The sequence below is a fragment of the Branchiostoma floridae genome, chromosome 18 (genome assembly GCF_000003815.2).
Source record: "Branchiostoma floridae strain S238N-H82 chromosome 18, Bfl_VNyyK, whole genome shotgun sequence".
NCBI lineage: Eukaryota > Metazoa > Chordata > Leptocardii > Amphioxiformes > Branchiostomatidae > Branchiostoma > Branchiostoma floridae.
Window position 1 is genome coordinate 17,577,263 of NC_049996.1, and position 19,606 is coordinate 17,596,868.

At 41.6% G+C, this 19,606-nt stretch overlaps 1 protein-coding gene across 1 annotated transcript; it reads right to left on the reverse strand.

Moving 5' to 3' along the window:
• Positions 1 to 2,883: 2,883 nt before the first annotated feature.
• LOC118405528 (MPN domain-containing protein-like) lies at positions 2,884 to 19,572 on the reverse strand. The gene is made up of 16 exons (XM_035805032.1): positions 19,426 to 19,572; positions 15,423 to 15,643; positions 14,433 to 14,579; positions 12,806 to 12,880; positions 12,430 to 12,454; positions 11,874 to 12,004; positions 10,962 to 11,112; positions 9,573 to 9,666; positions 8,577 to 8,673; positions 7,798 to 7,870; positions 7,038 to 7,114; positions 5,946 to 6,114; positions 5,089 to 5,159; positions 4,280 to 4,369; positions 3,876 to 3,968; positions 2,884 to 3,355 (listed from the first exon to the last, which is right to left on the reverse strand). The coding sequence occupies exons 1-16, from the start codon at positions 19,427 to 19,429 to the stop codon at positions 3,245 to 3,247; spliced, it is 1,629 nt and encodes a 542-aa protein (XP_035660925.1). The 5' UTR covers positions 19,430 to 19,572; the 3' UTR covers positions 2,884 to 3,244.
• Positions 19,573 to 19,606: the final 34 nt, after the last annotated feature.

Below are 19,606 nucleotides of genomic sequence, written 5' to 3' on the forward strand. Positions count from 1 at the left end.
CAGATGTACAGGAGCATCTATGGTCAAGATACAAACCATCTGACCTTAGCCGATCTGTTTATCAACCTTGGGGCAGCTTGGAATGATCTGGGTGATTACAGGGAAGCGCTAAGCTGTCAGAAACAGGCACTGCAGATGTTGCGAAGTATCTTTGGATTTCCTAAAGCACACCCTAGCATTGCTCAAACTCTAAACAACTTGGGGGACACTTTGGTACAGATGGACAATCACAGGCAAGCAATCATGTACCACGAACAGGCCCTTCAAATGTTCAGAAGTATCTATGGTGAGTCTACAGGACATCCTAAGATTGCAGCATCAATAAGCAGTCTAGGTATGGCATGGTATCGGCTTGGTTATTATCGGAAAGCCATTAGCTACTCTGAACAAGCATTGAAGATGCTCAGATGTATTTATGGTCATACTAAAGACCATCCTGAGATTGCAACACAATTGAATAATCTGGGGGAAGCCTGGAGCAATTTGGGCAATTTTAGAAAAGCAATCAACTACCATGAAGAGGCAGTACAGATGAAGAAATCTATCCATGGACATGATACGGCACATCCTGACTTTGCTATGTCTCTCAGTAACCTAGGTTTGGCATGGCATCATCTTGGCCACTATAAAAAAGCAATCAGTTACTATGACAAAGTACTACAAATTTGCAAGGAAGCCTATTGTACAACTCATCCAGTCATTGCCAACACACTCTGTAACCTGGGAGCGGCCTGGACTGCCCTGGGTGATCAAAGGAAAGCATTAAGTTATCATGAACAGGCACTGCAAATGTTTATGAGCATCTATGGTGAAGGTACAAATCATTCTCGCATTGCAACAACACTTAATAACATTGGGTTGGCTTGGCTGCATCTTTTAGATTACAAGCGAGCCATCAGTTACTTTGAAAGGGCACTGCCGATGTATCGGAGTGTTTATGGTCAAACTGCAGCACATATGGAGGTTGCAAAGCTACTCAACAACATGGGGATGGCCCAGCACTATGGCGGTGAATATTGGGAATCAATCAGATACCTCCAAGAAGCATTAGCTATGGCACGGCAGATTTATCCTCAGAACGAAAGTCATCCATTCATAAGAGACGTTCAGACGAACCTCACTGATGCTACTGCAATGGCTGTAAATAACATTCGCCACATATTCAATAAAACATAATTCATTCTATTGTATCCGTGAGGAGCATAACGATGGATTGTGCCCCGAAGGAGTTTTTGTAGTTGCTTTCATAACCCAAACAAGGATAGTGGTAATATACTCACGAGTTCTATATACATGTATGTATACAATTTTTCATACCGTTATTGCATATTATTGTATAAAACTTACTAGTATTTATCTGCACTCTGTTACAAGAAAAATCAGGTGCCCACATATACACATGGGTTATACATAAAAGTATCAATGTGTGCCAAAAGCAATGGATGATGAAATTCATTTCATTTAGAATGGTTTGATTTATGAAAGACGTGATCATAAACTTCAGCACAATATCCTGTATCTCATGATACATGTTGTATTTACATGAGGCCAGAGCAAGTAAATTTTATGGTTAACATCCTCTGCAGACTGCAAAAAATAATGAGATAGGGTAAAAAAAAACAAGATGGGTATAAAAACAAGATGGCAAGATGACAAGAATTAAAATGACAAAACATGGTAGCAAAGACAAGAACTCATTCATTCCTGTATTCAAGAAGTGAACTAAAATGAACTTGACACTAGTGTGGTAGACTGGTGTCACTTACAACTACTCATGACTTCCATATTGGTACCACTTTTGCAACTATCCATTGCAACTAGTTTCCCTTATACAACTACAGTGTCAATTCTACACGTACAATCACTAGGCCACAACAAATTTTCCCATTTTTATTACTTTCTTGAATGTCATGTTGACCATCTCCAAAAAAGAAAAAAAAAACTGAAATCAGGCAAAAATTAATGAGCGCGTGGATGTCATCCATAAAATTTACTTGCTGTGGTCTGACTACCTTTCTCTTGTAGTGAGAGCCCATGCATAATGGAAAAAGGTGGTGCTTTTCGTTCTCCACTCTCAAAAAAGATAAAAAGAAAATCCAATATGCTGAAAAGTACATCAGGTCACAGCATGCGGTGGAAATGATACACAGAATAAGACGCAAGTTTCTCGTTGATGAAGGATAACTGTCCACCTTTGTAAATAAGGTGCAATTTTGATTACATGGAAAATAAATGTGGTGTACAATGAATTTTAGTTGTGCAGTTCTTTTTATTTGAGACATAAAAACCTACCTTGTTAATCTTAGTGCCCCTTAAATAGCAGTTAATACCCTATCCGATATATAATCCATCAGCTACTAACAATATACAAATACATTTCATTCCACATATACCATTACAAAATGGTATCATAAAACAAAATATAACAATTTGAAACTCAGCATACTACACTGGCAAGAAGATGAAAATGAACAACACCAAAACCTCAGGACCTCTCAGATCCTGTACAATATAATAGACACAGAGTCTACACCAAACAAGTACTGCACGAATGAAGACCAAAACTTTGTCAACAAAGTCAAGCAAAGGATTTCTTATAGATTCCATAATGAAGGTCCTGTTGAAGTTACATCAATGGCGATATCAGCTGATGGGTTTGTGCGATGTTTGGGACAAATATTTTCCACATCTCTTACAGAAAATCTCACAATATATAATATAACGCCAGCCATAGATATATAATAGTTGCCCTTAACATCCAAAAACACACAGGACACATAGATGACCCTCAGGGTGCAAAACAATGAACTTATAAACATACAATCCATTACCAACAGTCACTCCTGGGTGCTTCACATACATCAAAACACTTTTTTTTCTCTATTCAAACTCTGCACAAACAAACGGTAAGCTTTCAAGCTTTATAAAAACATACACAAGACTCTTTCCAAAGAGCCTGAGAGTTTGGCACACCATTTTTGCTTGTTTTTTGTAGGGTGTGGGGAGGGGGGCAACATCAACATCCAATACATACACGGATACATCAGTTTTTCTGTGCACTGACACTGTAGACTACACTAAATCTACTTCACATAACTCGTAAAAACGGTGCCTGAAAGTGTTTAATATATAAAATCTACAACATTTCTTCAAGGTCTCTGACCTTCTTCTATCTATTAACCAAGACGTTATATCTTCAAGATACCAAGACATGACATCTTCAAGATACCAAGACGTTACATCTTCATCTTGAAGTCTGCTTCTCCTGCCCTTGTTGTGTCATAAGTAAACTCTGTACAAAGTCAAGAAGCTGGCCGCTAACTTGGTCCTTGGGCAGCTTCTTGGCCAAGGAACCCTGGAAAATATGCAGAGGTTGATATAGAGGTTTGTCAGCCAAGGAAATACATGTATGTGGGTAAGCTATCGTAACTTCAGAGATAAAAGTATGTTTGCATGTGTGTGTGTGTCTGCATCTGTGTGTGTGTGTGTGTGTGTGTGTGCATACATGTATGTGTGTGTGTGTGTGTGTGCATGTGTGTGTGCATTTGTGTGTGTGTGCATGTGTCAGCATATGTGTGTGTGTGTGTGTGAATGTGTGTGTTTGCTTGTGCATGTGTGTGTGTTTGCATATGTGAGTGTGCTTGTGAGTTTGTGTGTGAACGTGTGTATGAATGTATGTGTGTGTGCATGTGTGTGTGTGCGCAAAGCATGCATGCATGTGTGAGTGATGGAGGGACAGGTATGCAAATAGCCTTGTTGTTCCTTAACGGAAAAGTTGAAACATGTAGTGCAAAATACATACATATACATACTAGTCATGTCTTACTAATAACAAAGACTTTGTTGACAAAATAAGAATTATTTCTGATACAAACCTTAACCTTCTCAAGAAACGTCTTGTCTTGGTGCCAGGGTTCCTTAAAGAACAAGAAGTCAGGAGCGCCGCTGTAGTAGTCACTCACCCACTTCTGCAGGGGAAGGAAAGATCCATAGCTAAACAAGACCTACTCACATACCGAATATCAATACAATCCATTCAAGCATTCTTGAGTTATGCTGGTCTTCTACATACATACAATGTAGTAGCCAACAGACGCCACCCAAAACATAACCTTCTTGACGAAGGTAATAACACATCAGATCATGACCAAAGCACAAGATCAACCAGACAAATCACAAGCAATTAGCTCTCAATCTTACGTATCTTGTACCATGTATGTTAGATAAAATGTGTTTAGACTTGAGAAAGTGGAATAAACGTTTCAGCAATCAGCCGTACCATCTCGTTAACGACGTCCTGAGTGAGGTAGCTGTCCTGGATAGCCGTGAAGTTCATGGACATGGGCATGCCGTACTCGTGGGGCTTGTGCTGTCATGGCAACAACAAAAAACAACAACATCAGTGGGGCTTGGGCTGCCATGGCAACAACAAACAACAACATCAGTGGACATGGGCATGCCGTACTCGTGGGGCTTGTGCTGCCATGGCAACAACAACAAACAACAACATCAGTGGGGCTTGGGCTGCCATGGCAACACCAACAAACAACAACATCAGTGGGGCTTGTGCTGCCATGGCAACAACAACAAACAACAACATCAGTGGGGCTTGTGCTGCCATGGCAACAACAACAACAACATCAGTGGGGCTTGTGCTGCCATGGCAACAACAACAAACAACAACATCAGTGGGGCTTGTGTTGCCATGGCAACAACAACAAACAACAACATCAGTGGGGCTTGTGCTGCCATGGCAACAACAACAAACAACAACATCAGTGGGGCTTGTGCTGCCATGGCAACAACAACAACAACAACATCAGAGAACATGGGCATGCCATACTCGTGGGGCTTGTGCTGCCATGGCAACAACAACAAATAACAACATCAACAGGGCTTAACGAGAAATGAACTCTTCTCCAATCAAGGAATTGCCCTACCAGAATTTCCAATGATTTTTTATAATCTGTAAGTAACGAAGAACTCGTAAAATAGGACTTGCCCAATATGAAATTAAAAAGCTCATAATACATCAAGTACATGTTGACACAAAAACACATGTTGACTTAAATAACAGGTGAAGCATACCTCTGGAGGTGGCATGACCCAGAAGGCCTGTATTGTAGACTCCACAATTGGTTCTGTCAGGTGAAACGGTGCTGGAAACGAAAAAGTTTGAAAACAAACTTTAAGTCAGTCCCAAATATGTCACGTTTTTCTATAGTAGAACAAAAGTGTAAACCAACCCTAAAATCCTGATTCTTTAATTTGAACTGCAACGCTAAAAAAGAGGGACGTTTTAGCACTACTTTCCCACCAAACAAAACTGCCATCTAGCAGACGTTAACAGAACTGCAACAAACAAGGCTTCAGCATAGATAGACTCTCTCTCACCTCACCTACACTGAGCTGATTTCTCGAGCAAAATGTCTACGGCACAGAAAAGCGCTGCCTAACTGACCATGCCAACAGCTCAGAGCTTTTGGCATTGTGGTTTGCACATTGGATTTGTGATCCGGCTGCCCGGGTTCGGCGAGGGTTCAAATCCCGGGAGTCGGGATGTTGTTTCTTGCTGTTTCTTTTGTTCTACCTGTCGATTGGACAGATGAGCAGGCAGACAGGCTATTTGACTGTTTGCCTGACCTACACATGACTTTTTATGGTGAAGGAGGGGTGTGCAATTCCTTCTCCACCCTATCGTCTATTGGAGCACTAAGTCTCACGGGGGCAACTGTATGCAACGTGTGAGGCGGCTCCAGCAGATGCAGCTTTGTTGTTCAGACTATCCGTCTCCTAGGAGGACTTCCAACCAAGGACCTAGGGGGTTCCTCCTACCCCCGACTCGTGTGCCATGGCGGGTGCCGCTCATGCCCGAACATGCCCCTAAGGCCTGTCTCGGCTACGTAGCACCACCAAGCCACACAAGGCCACTAAATACTACTCACCAACTATAAACCCTACACACGGCTGGTACGTAGCGCCGAGCCCCTTCATGGCAACCTGATACTCCATCTGACAGTCGACGTCCCGCAGCGAGGGGTCGGCCTGGCAGTGGGGGTGCGAGTGGTACCAACCAACCAATGACAGGCCTCGTAACATCATGCCCTGTCGGATCTGGAAAAGAAAGGGGTTAAAATATTGAAGAAGACTGTCATCTTGTGGTAAATGCAAAATGGTCATATGGCCCCCTTTGGTCAATATTGACCATGGTAAAATCCTTATTGATATGTGGGTAACTTTACTAGTCGATGGTAACTTTACTAGTCGAGGGTAACTTTACTAGTCAATGGTAACTTTACTAGTCAATGGTAACTTTACTAGTCAATGGTAACTTTACTAGTCGATGGTAACTTTACTATTCGAGGGTAACTTTACTAGACTAGGGTAACATTACTAGACTAGGGTAACATTACTACACTAGGGTAACATTACTAGACTAGGGTAACATTACTAGACTAGGGTAACATTACTAGACTAGGGTAACATTACTAGACCAGGGTAACATTACTAGACTAGGGTAACATTACTAGACTAGGGTAATATTACTAGACTAGGGTAACATTACTACACTAGGGTAACATTACTAGACTAGGGTAACATTACTACACTAGGGTAACATTACTAGACTAGGGTAACATTACTAGACTAGGGTAACATTACTAGACTAGGGTAACATTACTAGACTAGGGTAACATTACTAGACTAGGGTAACATTACTAGACTAGGGTAACATTACTAGACTAGGGTAACATTACTAGACTAGGGTAACATTACTAGACTAGGGTAACATTACTAGACTAGGGTAGCATTAATAGACTAGGGTAGCATTAATAGACTAGGGTAACATTAATAGACTAGGGTAACATTACTAGACTAGGGTAACATTAATAGACTAGGGTAACATTAATAGACTAGGGTAACATTACTAGACTAGGGTTTCATTACTAGACTAGGGTAACATTACTAGACTAGGGTAACATTACTAGACTAGGGTAACATTACTAGACTAGGGTAACATGTTGAGAATGTCTCCCTACCTCCTCCTCCACCATGATGGCGTTCTCCTTGTCCCCCAGCCGACATCTACAGGGGAAGGCCTGCAGGATACTCAGGTCTGAAACAGGGGGAAAACATGACTTTGTGCAACTCAATATATATATGTTGTAACAGTCGTATTACTAAGCTAAATTACATGTCACTAATATTTTAACTGTTTGTATTTAAGACCTGAGAGATTAGATTTGGGGAAGGCCTGCAGGATACTCAGGTCTGGAACATGGGAAAACATGACATGTGCAGTTTAATATGTCTTGTATTAAAGATGGAAGTACCTTCAGGAATAACTAAAGCTAAACTGCAGGATGCTCAGGTCTGGAACATGGGAAAAACATGTGCAGTTTAATATGTTTTAACACATCTTGTATTACAGAAGAGGGTCTGCATGGGGAGTCCTGACAACAACTTACACAAAATTTGGGATGGCTGGCTACGCTTTACGTTAAATTCACGAAGGCTACCAACGTTTTACGCTTCATCCCACTATGAATTACGTAAAATAAAATAGCTTCCCTACGAATTACGGGACATTAAAAAGGGCTGCATACGCCTTACGGAAAAGACCATGCAGACTCTCATGGAAGGAGGTACCTTCAGGAATAACTAAGCTAAACTACATGTCACTAATGTTTTTAACTGTTAATGTTTATATTTTCAAAGACAAAAAAGCTAGCTGCCTGCAGAACCCAAGAAACACTTAACATCCATGATCTTTCATACCTGAAAGAGAGAAGTACTCACGCTGTGACGCGGGGTCCCACTTGCCTCCCAGGTACCCCACTACCTCACTGGTCGTCAGGTGGCAGTGGAAGTCCTGTAACAGTAGCAGGAATATCCGGGAATAGTTTCATCAGGTTGGCATGTCACTGAATAAAGACTCTTTTTTCACAACCACAGCTTTATGTTTTGTGACTACATCTGTAAGCAGCAACATCTATCACTGCAGTATATTGTGAACCAGTCAGAATTGCCCTGAGGAAGGTGACAGACAGTGACCAACGGTAGAAATAAAGCAGTGGTTGTGTAAAAAAGACTCTTTAATCAGTGGAAATGCTTTGAACAGTCATGTATCTATAGAGCTATGGTGTAAGCACAAGGCAGAAACAAGAACATAGCATGTCCAGGACAAAAAAACACAAAGTCCTGAAGTTCTGCTGTAGTACCAAGGAAAGTCTCCAGGAGGACAAAACATTATCCCTGACCTTTCTAAGAAGTACCCATATACATGTGTACTTAATATCACCACAATCCATCCATCCTTAAGTTATGCTGACCACAAATATGCAGAATCACACAAATGGACACCCCCAAAAACAACACCTCCATTTTTACGGAGATAACAACAGTAAGATCTATAGCTGCTATTAGAGTATGTCTGGGAAACATAAAAGTGAACATCATGCAAAAGATGTTTAACCTACAATATCATGCCCATGGAGAAAACTTCAAGCAAGTGCAATACTAGAGAGAGCTGGCAGGGGGCCCAAAATGTAATGTTTCTTGACTACGTGCACACTCACCATCAGCAGTAGACAGTTGGTGGTTATAGACATGGTGAAGGGCTGCATCTTCCCCAGTGCTGAGAAGTGGGAATACTCCACCAGCGTGTTCGGGTCTCTGCAAGAACACAAGAACAACTTAAGTTTACATACGCAACACTCATGCTAAGATAAAAACAACTTACACATAAAATTACTAAGATTCACCTACATCAAAATTAAAATTGACAAAATTGAATATAGTATACCAAATCGTCACTGGAATTCACAAAGCATCTAAAACTCAAAAACTGTCCAGGTTTATAATCTTCAATGCTTCACATTTTGTAACAAATAATGAGTCAATTTCTATACTGTTAGAATTACATAGTTAAACATCTTCATTATGTTAGTAACATAGATAATCTTTTATGCATGCTTGACAGTCGTTATCATTGTATGCTTTATGCTCCGGAGTAATGGCAGTCTGTTTTAGATCAAGAATTCTACTACTAACTGTACAGTATACACCTGGTGATACAAGTAGTGATACAAGAAGTCCATCATACAATGTTACACAATCACAAGTCTCAGAGTAATCTAAACACAGCTACTTGTAACAACATAGACACAAACATTCCCATTCAAGAAAACTTCAAGAAAAGGTACAAACTTGTATCCAGTGTATTGCGGGCTTTAAGAGAAAACACAGCAGAAAGAAGATAGCGCTTTAATAATGAATACATTCATAAAAAGACAATTTCTTTCTTTAACATTTCTGCACTAACTTGACACCAGGTAAAACATGACAAGAAAGATGTCAGACAATGAGATATAGAAGGTCGAGAGACTGACTTGGTGAAAGTTTTCCACTGACAACTTGTTCCTAAATTCATCAATAAATTCATCACTGCTAATAGTACTACTTTTTACTATATGTATACATTAAATGTTGCAAGGTATTACTACTGTACTAGAATTATCTGAACATCTGTGGCAAAGAAACAGCAGGAAGAGTACTAAGGAGAATATACTGACTGGTCAGGGTCCCTGCTGCCCAGAGATGTGTGTTTCACAGATGGTCTCTCCTTAACGTCCTGCTTGACTCGGAAGGACCCAGAGAGGGACAGAGCTGGAGGAATACGGCAACTCTTCTTTAAGAACTATCAACAAGGGGGGGGGGGGGTCTCAAGAGGTACAATTCCAAATTAAATTTGATAAGATACTCCAAAAAGCAGGTAACGCTAGTTCACCTTTATCCGCGGGGCTAACCAATATCCGTTGTTTTTAGAAACAGAATATTTAGGGATAATTTTATCAAGTTGACGGATGGCACAATATTGTGAAAATAACTGCAATATATGGAAAATATTCATTTGCAATTTGAAACCACTGTCCGTTGATTCGATATCCCTAAATACCCTGTTTTAAAACAACGGATATTGGTTATCCTCACGGATAAAGGTAAACTAGCGTTACTCAAGCGACTGGATGACACTGTCTTTCGTAAGTGTCGACTGTGGGTGCTGTCTGAAACGTCTACCTGTTTCCAAAATCATCTCCACTCTAGCAACTGCTTTTTGGTGCAAATGAATTTTAGCTATTTGTGTTATCTTTGCCTTTACAATGTGAAAATCATGCAAAATTTACAAAAAATTGCAAAAAGTTTGACTAGGAAGATAACAAATCACACAAAGCATAAAAAGTTTATAGAAATGAATGCTGTCATATTGGTTAAGCTTGTTACATGTACTAGCATTGCAATCTTACAACCTAGTTGTTGAACATACAATGAACTTTTAACATGCAAAATAATGCATTCATTATGTTTTCAATGGATTTAAGGGAATCTTTTTGTTGCAATTAATGGTTAGAAGTAAAGACACACACAGAAGCAGGCAACAATGTTTTAGCATCACACTTTTCAGAACGCCAAACAGCAAGCCATGCAGAGAAAGGCTAGTGCAGGGTTCGTACACACAGATTCAGGTCAAATGGAATTCTAAGTTCTTTTCTTCACACTTCCAACAAAGTTGACCACAAATTTTACCCAAATATCATCACTGAACTTTTTACATTTCCAGATCCATCAATAATCATTGAGGTATTTAATAAGAAGTTGAATTCATTCTTTACACTTTTCAAACTGAAAGAGCTCTTGAAGACAGATAATAGATACAAGAAAAAGGTATTACTAAATTTTCTGTCTGGGACTCATTGGAATTTTTGCCCATCTTTCTCCTCTTACCAGCTTTTACCTCCCCAACCAAAGTCAGGTACCCACAAGTCATGAATGGCTTTTGATGTATTTTATTTTTGTAATGAATGAAGTTCTTGTTGTTATTGTTCCCCCCACCCCCTGCATGTACGAGCCCCGCCCGTTGCCATGGCAGCCACCATGCTCTACAGGAGCAAGACTCCGCTCACAGAGCGACACCGCGCCCGTCGTGGTCTTCAGACCGCCCGTGACCTCTGACACTGGGCGGCGCGGTCGGTTGTCTGGCCGCTCGGAACCCGCCGGCTGCGAACCATTACCTTTCGCTTTCGCCGGTTCTTTCGCTTCCTCCGGTTTGTCCGCCTGCGGGAGAGACAAAGACAGACAACGGGAAGAAAACGTCGTGCTTTACCTTGCCGAGCCTTAGCATGGCGGTCCTTCGGGTGAAATGCAAAAACAAGGGGAAATGGAAAGAAAGGAAAAACGTTAAAGGAAGGAACAAAAGACTGCATTCCAGGAATATATTTCAAATCAGGAACTTCCAATTAAACACAATTTCTAAAGGATTTCCAAGTAAAATTGGAAGATACAAATGTATAAAAGGAAATGTGAACATAATGTCAACATTAGTGGAAATTCTAAAAGACAAATATGATATTTGATCCTATGCTATAACATGCATGGGCAGCAAACAACAGAGAAAAATATCAAATATGAAATACTGAAACAATATCAACGGTTTCTAAATGAAGGTTAATGAAAGATCTGGGGACTGTCATGTCAAGTGATACAGCTATCGATGTATTGATACAATTACAGCTTGAAACTTTGGATAGTCAGACTACACAGGTACTAATAACCAAATTTTCCCATTTTTTTAAGCGTTCTTATGTTGGTGAAATTATATCATTAACTCATTTTCAGAAAATCAGCATTTTGTCCAGAAGACTTGTCTACTTTCCAGTAACTTCTATATACTGATATATCATTTGTGCAACATTACGTAGACTCATGTTGTTGTAGCTTTTCCTGGCAAATCCACACAGAGAGAATAAAACTTCCAGAAAGATTCCGGATATTCCAGGATGCAAACAATTCCTGGAAAGAAAGGGGCGTGGTTATACCTCCTCCTTCTTGCCGTCTCCATTTTCCTCTTCCTCCTCCTCCTCTTCATCTTCCATAGACTCATCTGTATTGGCCGGGCTCTGCAACCAATCACCAATCACCACACAAATCAGCAGCCAATCACAGGCGACTTAGCATTCATTCAAAAATTCATCTGCCCTCTTGTAATCTTTGTGTGGAACTAAATACAGTACAGCTGTTATGGGACAAGCAGGGCTCAAAATACTTTTTTCTGCATACCTGCACTGGTGCAGGTAACATTGAAAATTACCTGCACCAGATAAATTTTACCTGCACCACTCTGAATTTAGGAAGTATGGATCATACTAAAATTATTCAGAAACCATTGCTATTTTTTCCTTTTATACTTTATAGGTGGTAACAGTCGATGCAGCTCATAACAATCCATATACACCTACATTAAAGGACATTTATGAATAAAACCCAGTACATCTACCAGTGCAGGTTAGGTGCAGGTAGACACCAGAAATACCTGCACAGCTCCAATTTTACCTGCACTAACCTGCATATGCAGGTGATATTTCAAGCCCTGACAAGCCATGGATGCTTGAAGACCATCCTTTTCAAGAGGGTGATAATAAGGAAGACAATGTAAAACACATGTCTGAAGAAATAGGGAAGGAAGAAAGGTGGAAACAAGAAGGAAAGAGAAGGGAGAAGTAAGGAGGGGTCAGAAGGAAGAAGCAAGAAAAGATGCAAGACAATCACATTGAAGAAAACTTCCTGTACCATGAAAACTCTTATAATAGATTACCCAAAAAAGGCATAATTTCTTCACACTTTCTTGGAGTCACAACAGTTAATACAATTACAAAGTTTTTTCTCCTGATTGTGTCTTTGTGTCTATGTTGCATGATATACATATACATGACTTTCATGGACTATGTTTAAGATAAACAGCTGAACTAACCGGTGCATTCACTCCCCGCTGTTTCCTGAACCAGATGGTTTTGTAGATGTCCAGTTTCTTCCCCTTGTACTTCACCTGGACAGACAAGACGTACAGTACTTTCACTGGAAGTAAAGTTTAGCAATTTTTTCTATAAAGTACTTTCGCTGGTTAAACGGAGTATATCTTAGAGATGTTAAACAGACATTAGACATTTCTCAACAAAGTAACTACTTAGTATGAAACCTTCACTACATGTAGTGCATGTGCAGTTCAGACTGTGAAGCAGCCTATAGCACGCTACTGAAAAAGAATTGCCCTCACGGGGCCCATCCGCAGCCTGACTGATACATCACATTTCCTACCCGTGGCCCGGCCGGGCTGTTAACGGAAAAGAAAAATTAAAGATTATGCCAATAAATATGCACAAGGCATGCTGTTGAATTATTTTTGGTACATTTTGTGTTCTTGTTATCTTTTATATCGAACCTTTTGTTCCACAAAGCTGCATGGCCGGGCCCCTTTGTGGAAATGTGACGTTAGCCTAAGTAAAGTTTCTTCACCTTTAACCTACATATAGTGCATGAGCAGTTCAGACAGTGAAACAGCTTAAAACACATTATTGGAAAAGAACCGCCCCTCACCGAGGCCTGACTGATACAATTATTAAGTAAAGTTTCTTCACCTTTAACCTACATGTAGTGCATGAGCAGTTAAAACAGTGAAACAGCTTATAACACATTATCGGAAAAGAATCTGCCCTCACCGAGGCCCATCCGCAGCCTGACTGATACTACTACTTAGTAAAGTTTCTTTACCTTTAACCTACATGTAGTGCATGAGCAGTTCAAACAGTGAAGCAGCTTATAAGCTATAGCACGCTACTAAAAAAGAATTGCCCTCACGAGGCCCATCCGCAACCTGACTGATACTATTTCTAAGTAAAGTTTCTTCACCTTTAACCTACATATAGTGCATGAGTAGTTCAAACAGTGAAGTAACTTATAACATATTATTGGAAAAGAACCGCCCCTCACCGAGGCCTGACTGATACTATTTCTAAGTAAAATTTCTTCACCTTTACCCTACATGTAGTGCATGAGCAGCTCAAACAGTGAAACAGCTTATAACACATTATAAAAAGAATGGCCCCTCACCGATGCCCATCCGCAACCTGACTGATACTACTACTTAAAAAGTTTCGTTACCTTTAACCTATATGTAGTGCATGTGCAGTTAACACAGTGAAGCAGCTTATAACACATTATAAAAAGAATGGCCCCTCACAGAGGCCCATCCACTGATACTACTACATGTACTAAGTAAAGTTTCTTTACCTTTCACCACAGTTTAGGTTAAAGTTTAACCGACGTGTTGTGCATGAGCAGTTCAAACAGTGAAGCAGCTTATAACACATTACTGAAAAAGAATCTCCCCTCACCACAGCCCGACCTTGGAGGGGTTGACTGTAATTCTTGTATGGGACTGTTTTTAGCCACAGCCGACGCTTTAGGACTGATATCTATTAGGATTTTGCCATGGTTAATACTAACCAAAGGAGGCCATATACATGTATATGCACAATTTGTATGGCTGAGGACTTAAAAACTCTAAGTCAGCATGTTACTAGAAAAGAATCGCCCCTCACCGAGGCCCATCCACAGCCTGACTTCTTGGAGGGGTTGACCATCTTCTTACAGTGGATGGCCCAGGCACTGGGCGAGTTGAAGACGCGGTTACTCCCCTGCCACTTGATCTTACCGTTGGGCAGCAGGTCGCCCACAAACTTCTGACCCTAAGGAGGGGAAAAAGACTTGTTGAAAAGATCCAGGGGAGTTTCCTAGATAAAATGAACCTGTAGATATCAAACATAGCGTCCGTCTCCTACAAACTTCTGACCCTGGGGAGGGGAAAGGGTAAAAAAAGGTTAAGGTAGTTCCATAGCTACCGTCAGCGGGTAATATTACTAACTTAAAGTAAGGTACTGTAAATGCATTTAAATTTGCAGTGGTTTTAATTTCGCGGTAGCACCATGCACTGTAGTCTGTTATGGAAAAATGTTCGCGCTGGTTTAAAGTTTGCGGTGAAGAGGCTGCCACAAAAACTGCGAACATTAATCCACCGCGAAAGTTTATGCATTTACAGTATTTCATCTGGCTAAATTGGCATTTTGACATTCTATTGTTTTCTCATTGATGAATTAAGAAATAATGGAGCAATAACAAATATTGATGCATGGGCATGAAAGAATCACATTTTCTAATAACTACAGATCATTAAGAAAAGATTGGAAGGTCAAAATGCCAATTTAGCCAAGTGAAATACCTTAACTGGTTGTGTAAAAGAAAACTCTACATATAGTCGAGGTAATCAGGGAGATTCCATTCTTACTCAAGGGTGGAGTAAGAATGGGCATCTCTCACGTTCCCTTACCTCGCGATTCCTTTTGTACTAGTATTTATTTCATGATAAGATAAAACACAAGTAGTTCCATGTAACTGGAACAAAAGATGGATAAGAAGCTGATTTCAAGAAAGTAATAACTTGGAAGTGGGGCAACCTGAAATGTTGATGGTGCTACCTGGCTTTTGACTCAGGTTGCCATGTGAAAACAGTATTTGGAGCACCTACTACTCACCAAGTAGTCTATAGACAGACATGCGTCCCCGGGTTCCAGGATTCCGTCCGACAGAAGCATCGCCATGGTGACGCCCCGCCCCGTCAGCACCGTGCGAGCCGACACCCTCTTCCTGGCGGAACCCGACCCCGCGCCCTCCGTCTCCTCCCCGGCGGAGTCAACGTCCTCCAGGTCGTCGCCCTCACAGCTGTCATTGTCAGCTGGGGAGGAGGGTTCAGAGGCTGTAGACAGGAAGTGATGTCATCAAACAGGATGTGATGTCACATTATGGTCTGTGGCAATTTGTTATCAGGGTTTGTTCATTTATGTTAACATTCTGAAGATCTGAAGATAAAATTCAGGTGTGGTAACGTTATCAGTCTGTTCATAATCTTCCGACATGTGTTTAGCACCAATGGACCGATCCTGTCGAACGCCATATTGAACAAATAGAACCACCTACTAGTATTTTACTTCGAACACCTCCGTCAAAAACTGCCCCAGTGGGACAGAAATAGCTAAATTACTCCTACATAATCCGGGATGACACCGACCCAGCCGGCGGATGTCGCTCAGTGAGGTCAAAGGTCGCTTCCCACAGAGAAATTCCACACGATTGCTCTAGTAATCCTACCACTTTTGATGGAGGTGTTCGAAATAGAACCATGATCGAACAGGGGGTGGGGTTTGGGGATCGGTCCATTCCAGGCTCAATGATGATGATGATATTAGCTATGTGACATACATGGCACTGAATTTGAGTTGGCTAAAGCAAAATTAGATCAACATACGGAGTAACTAAACGTGATGGATACTAGACTGAGGTTACCTGGTTAGTGATAGTAGACTCAGGTGATGGGAGGCATAGCAGGGCATGGAGGGTGTTTATAGGGTAGAGACATGGAAAATAACATGCAATTTGTTAGTACACAAGTAACCTTAACGTTACAGTCCTAATAGTATGTTATATTGTGATAGCGTTAGGAGCTTGGGTTCGCTTAAAAGGCTGGGCTGTCTACCAGGCCAGGCTACCTGGCCTGTCTACCTGGCCTGGCTATCACGTCAGGCTACTCAGATCCCCCCATTCATAGCCCCATCATATGGCACTCAGCCAAAATAGCTGATTGACAGGCATAGTAATTGCCGATCTCCAACCCTGCTAGTGCCAGTGAGCCAAGGTTGCCCTGTCCACCACTGGCTGGGCCCTTCGGGAATGTGTCTGGGAGGCCTTGCTTGCAGCATGTCAGGAACACAAGTACCAGCACTGTGTTTGTGTATGTTTGTGGGTGTGTAAATGTGTGTGTGTGTGTGTGTGTGTGTGTGTAAGAATGGGCTTGCCAGCAACAGAAATTTGTTTCTTTATTGAATATCTATCTTCTAGAACAGAAACTATCTCAGCTTGTGCAACAAGAAGGGAGAGCATAAATCACTTGCTCACTGTAAAGCTAAACTTGTATTGACCAAGGGGGGTACTGTATAATTACATGTACCTCCTTGTCACTGAGCCCTTCTCAATAGAACTTGAAGCTGCACTGGACTCTTTCTCTAACAACAAATCCCCTGGACTTGACAACATCCCTACCATAATATGGAAGGATCCGGTATTCCATGATTTGCTTCTTCACCTGTGTAACAACACCTTCCTTACACACAAACCTCCTTATGCGTGGCTCAAAGGTGGTATTATTCCAGTACCCAAGAAAGGAGATTTGACTTCAGTTGCAAACTACCGTGGGATCACTCTTACTCCTATAGCTGCCAAGGTTTACAACAAGTTGCTACTTAACCGTCTAGTTCCTGCAGTAGACCCACTCTTAAGAAAGAACCAGAACGGCTTCCGAAGAGGTAGATCCACCATAGCACAAATACTCTCCATCCGCAGAATAATAGAGGAAATGAGAAGATGCGACAGAAATCTTGTACTACTGTTTGTCGATTTCCGAAAGGCCTTCGACTCCATAGACAGAAACATTATGTTTGAGATACTTAGTCTCTATGGAATACCATTACCCATCGTCAGTGCAATCAAGGCACTATATACGAACACCACCGCTACGGTGATCACTCCCGATGGTGAAACAAGCCCGTTTGAGGTCACAGCTGGTGTCCTGCAAGGAGACACATTAGCTCCTTTTCTTTTCATCATAGTACTAGACTATGTACTACGTCTCTCATTGGACAGCATGCAGGAAAAGGGCATAGAAATTCAACCTAGAAGAAGCAGTCGACACTTAGCTGTGAATCTTACAGACCTAGATTTTGCAGACGACCTAGCACTGTTAACACACCTAGTCAAGGATGCTGAAGATCTTCTGCAGTCTCTCGAGAAAGCAGCGGCTCAAGTTGGACTCTATTGTAATGCAGCAAAAACTGAATTCATAAAAACAAGTACAAGTATTACTATTGCACCAACTGATCTCAAATCCCTATCTGGAACTTGCCTAAAAGAAGTCGAGGACTTTAAGTACCTCGGGTCTTACATTATGAACTCAGAAAAGGACTTAAGCATTAGGAAAGCCATGGCCTGGAATGCTTGTAACAAACTGGATAAGATCTGGCGCTCCAGCATAAACAACAAACTTAAGGTACAAGTCTTCCGCGCAGTAATAGAGCCCATTCTCCTGTATGGTGCTGAAACTTGGACCTTAACAACTCGTCTGGAGAGGAAACTTGATGGTACGTACACACTACTCCTGCGCAAAGCACAGAACATTTGTTGGAAGCAGCACCCATCTATAAGGGACATTTATGGAGATCTTCCGAGGGTTTCTCACAGACTCAGACAGAGACGGGCACAGTTTGCTGGACACTGCCTTCGGGCTAGTGAAGAGGTAGTTTCCTCACTCCTCTTGTGGAGGCCTCGAGGAAAAACTCACTCCCGGAAGCTGACCTTCCCGAGACTGCTTTCCAGGGATACCGGGCTAGCGGAGGAGGACCTGGCAGAGGTCATGTCAGACAGGAAGGCGTGGGCTGAAGTAGTGCATGGACTTACCCCGTCCCCTCCGGGGGTCGACTAGGCAAGGCAAGGCACCTCCTTGTTCTCTATGCCAGTATGCCATGTTGACATATACAATCTTAGTAGTCACATAGCATTTTTGAGGCTGTGGATTGTTATCCACAATTTTCAATTTTTGTGTCCAGGACAGAGCCCAATCCTCTCCTTCCACTGCCAATAATCTCTCCACCCCCCTTGTACAAGTTGGAGTGGGGAAAGTACTGTTAACAGATTTTGTGACATGTCAAAGGATTTGAACCCAGGACCTCTGTTTTCTAGGTCTAACACCCTAAAGCATTTACCGAACACAGTACTGGTACAGTAGTTGAAGCGTTCCTGACAGCGTTCCTGACAGCTGCAAGGAAGGCCTCCCAGACACTTTCCCGAAGGGTCCAGCCAGTGGACACTGGCAGGGTTGAAAATTAGCAATTACTATGCCTGTCAATCAGCTATTTTGGCTGAGTGCCACATGATGGGGGTATGAATGGGGGGATCTGAGTAGCCTGACGTGATAGCCAGGCCAGGTAGACAGTCCAGGTAGCCTGGCCTGGTAGACAGCCCAGCCTTTTAAGCGAACCCTTAGGAGCTTCTATCAAATAATTAGGGGTCATTGGTTATAACGATATTACAACTTGGCTAAAAAAAAGTTTTTAACTCTAGCTGAAGGATGCACAGACAATTTTGCCATAAGTTTACGATGGAAAAACAAGGTAAAGTGAGATGGCAGACTTCACCCCCTAACCTAGGCTATAACTTGCTTTGTGAGCAGATACAATCGAGTTACCATCTTGTAGCTAAGAAAGATGACTGGAAAAATATTTTGAAAGTTGCAGGATACCTAAGGGAGATCCTGTCGAGATATGAGAAATCATTTGGAATGTTGCAAACATTATCATAAACACAGGTGGATAGACACAACAGCAGGTGGTATAATGCCCCCCCCCCCCCCCTCCACCTTAGTACACAAACAAACAGGACTTTCTGACCGATTCCTGCTATTTACAAAGAAAGTCTGAATGACAAACTCACCCATGGTTGTTAGGGAATCTTCTAGACTATTGCAAGTTGTTTGTCAGAGGGAAAATTTAGCAGAATTCGCGCTTTTTTTATTTCACTCTCCGACCGGCTTTGTTATGGTGGATCTTTACCATTGCCAGACAGACTGCTGTTTCATGTAATTATATTGATGCCTGAAAAAAAATATAGATTT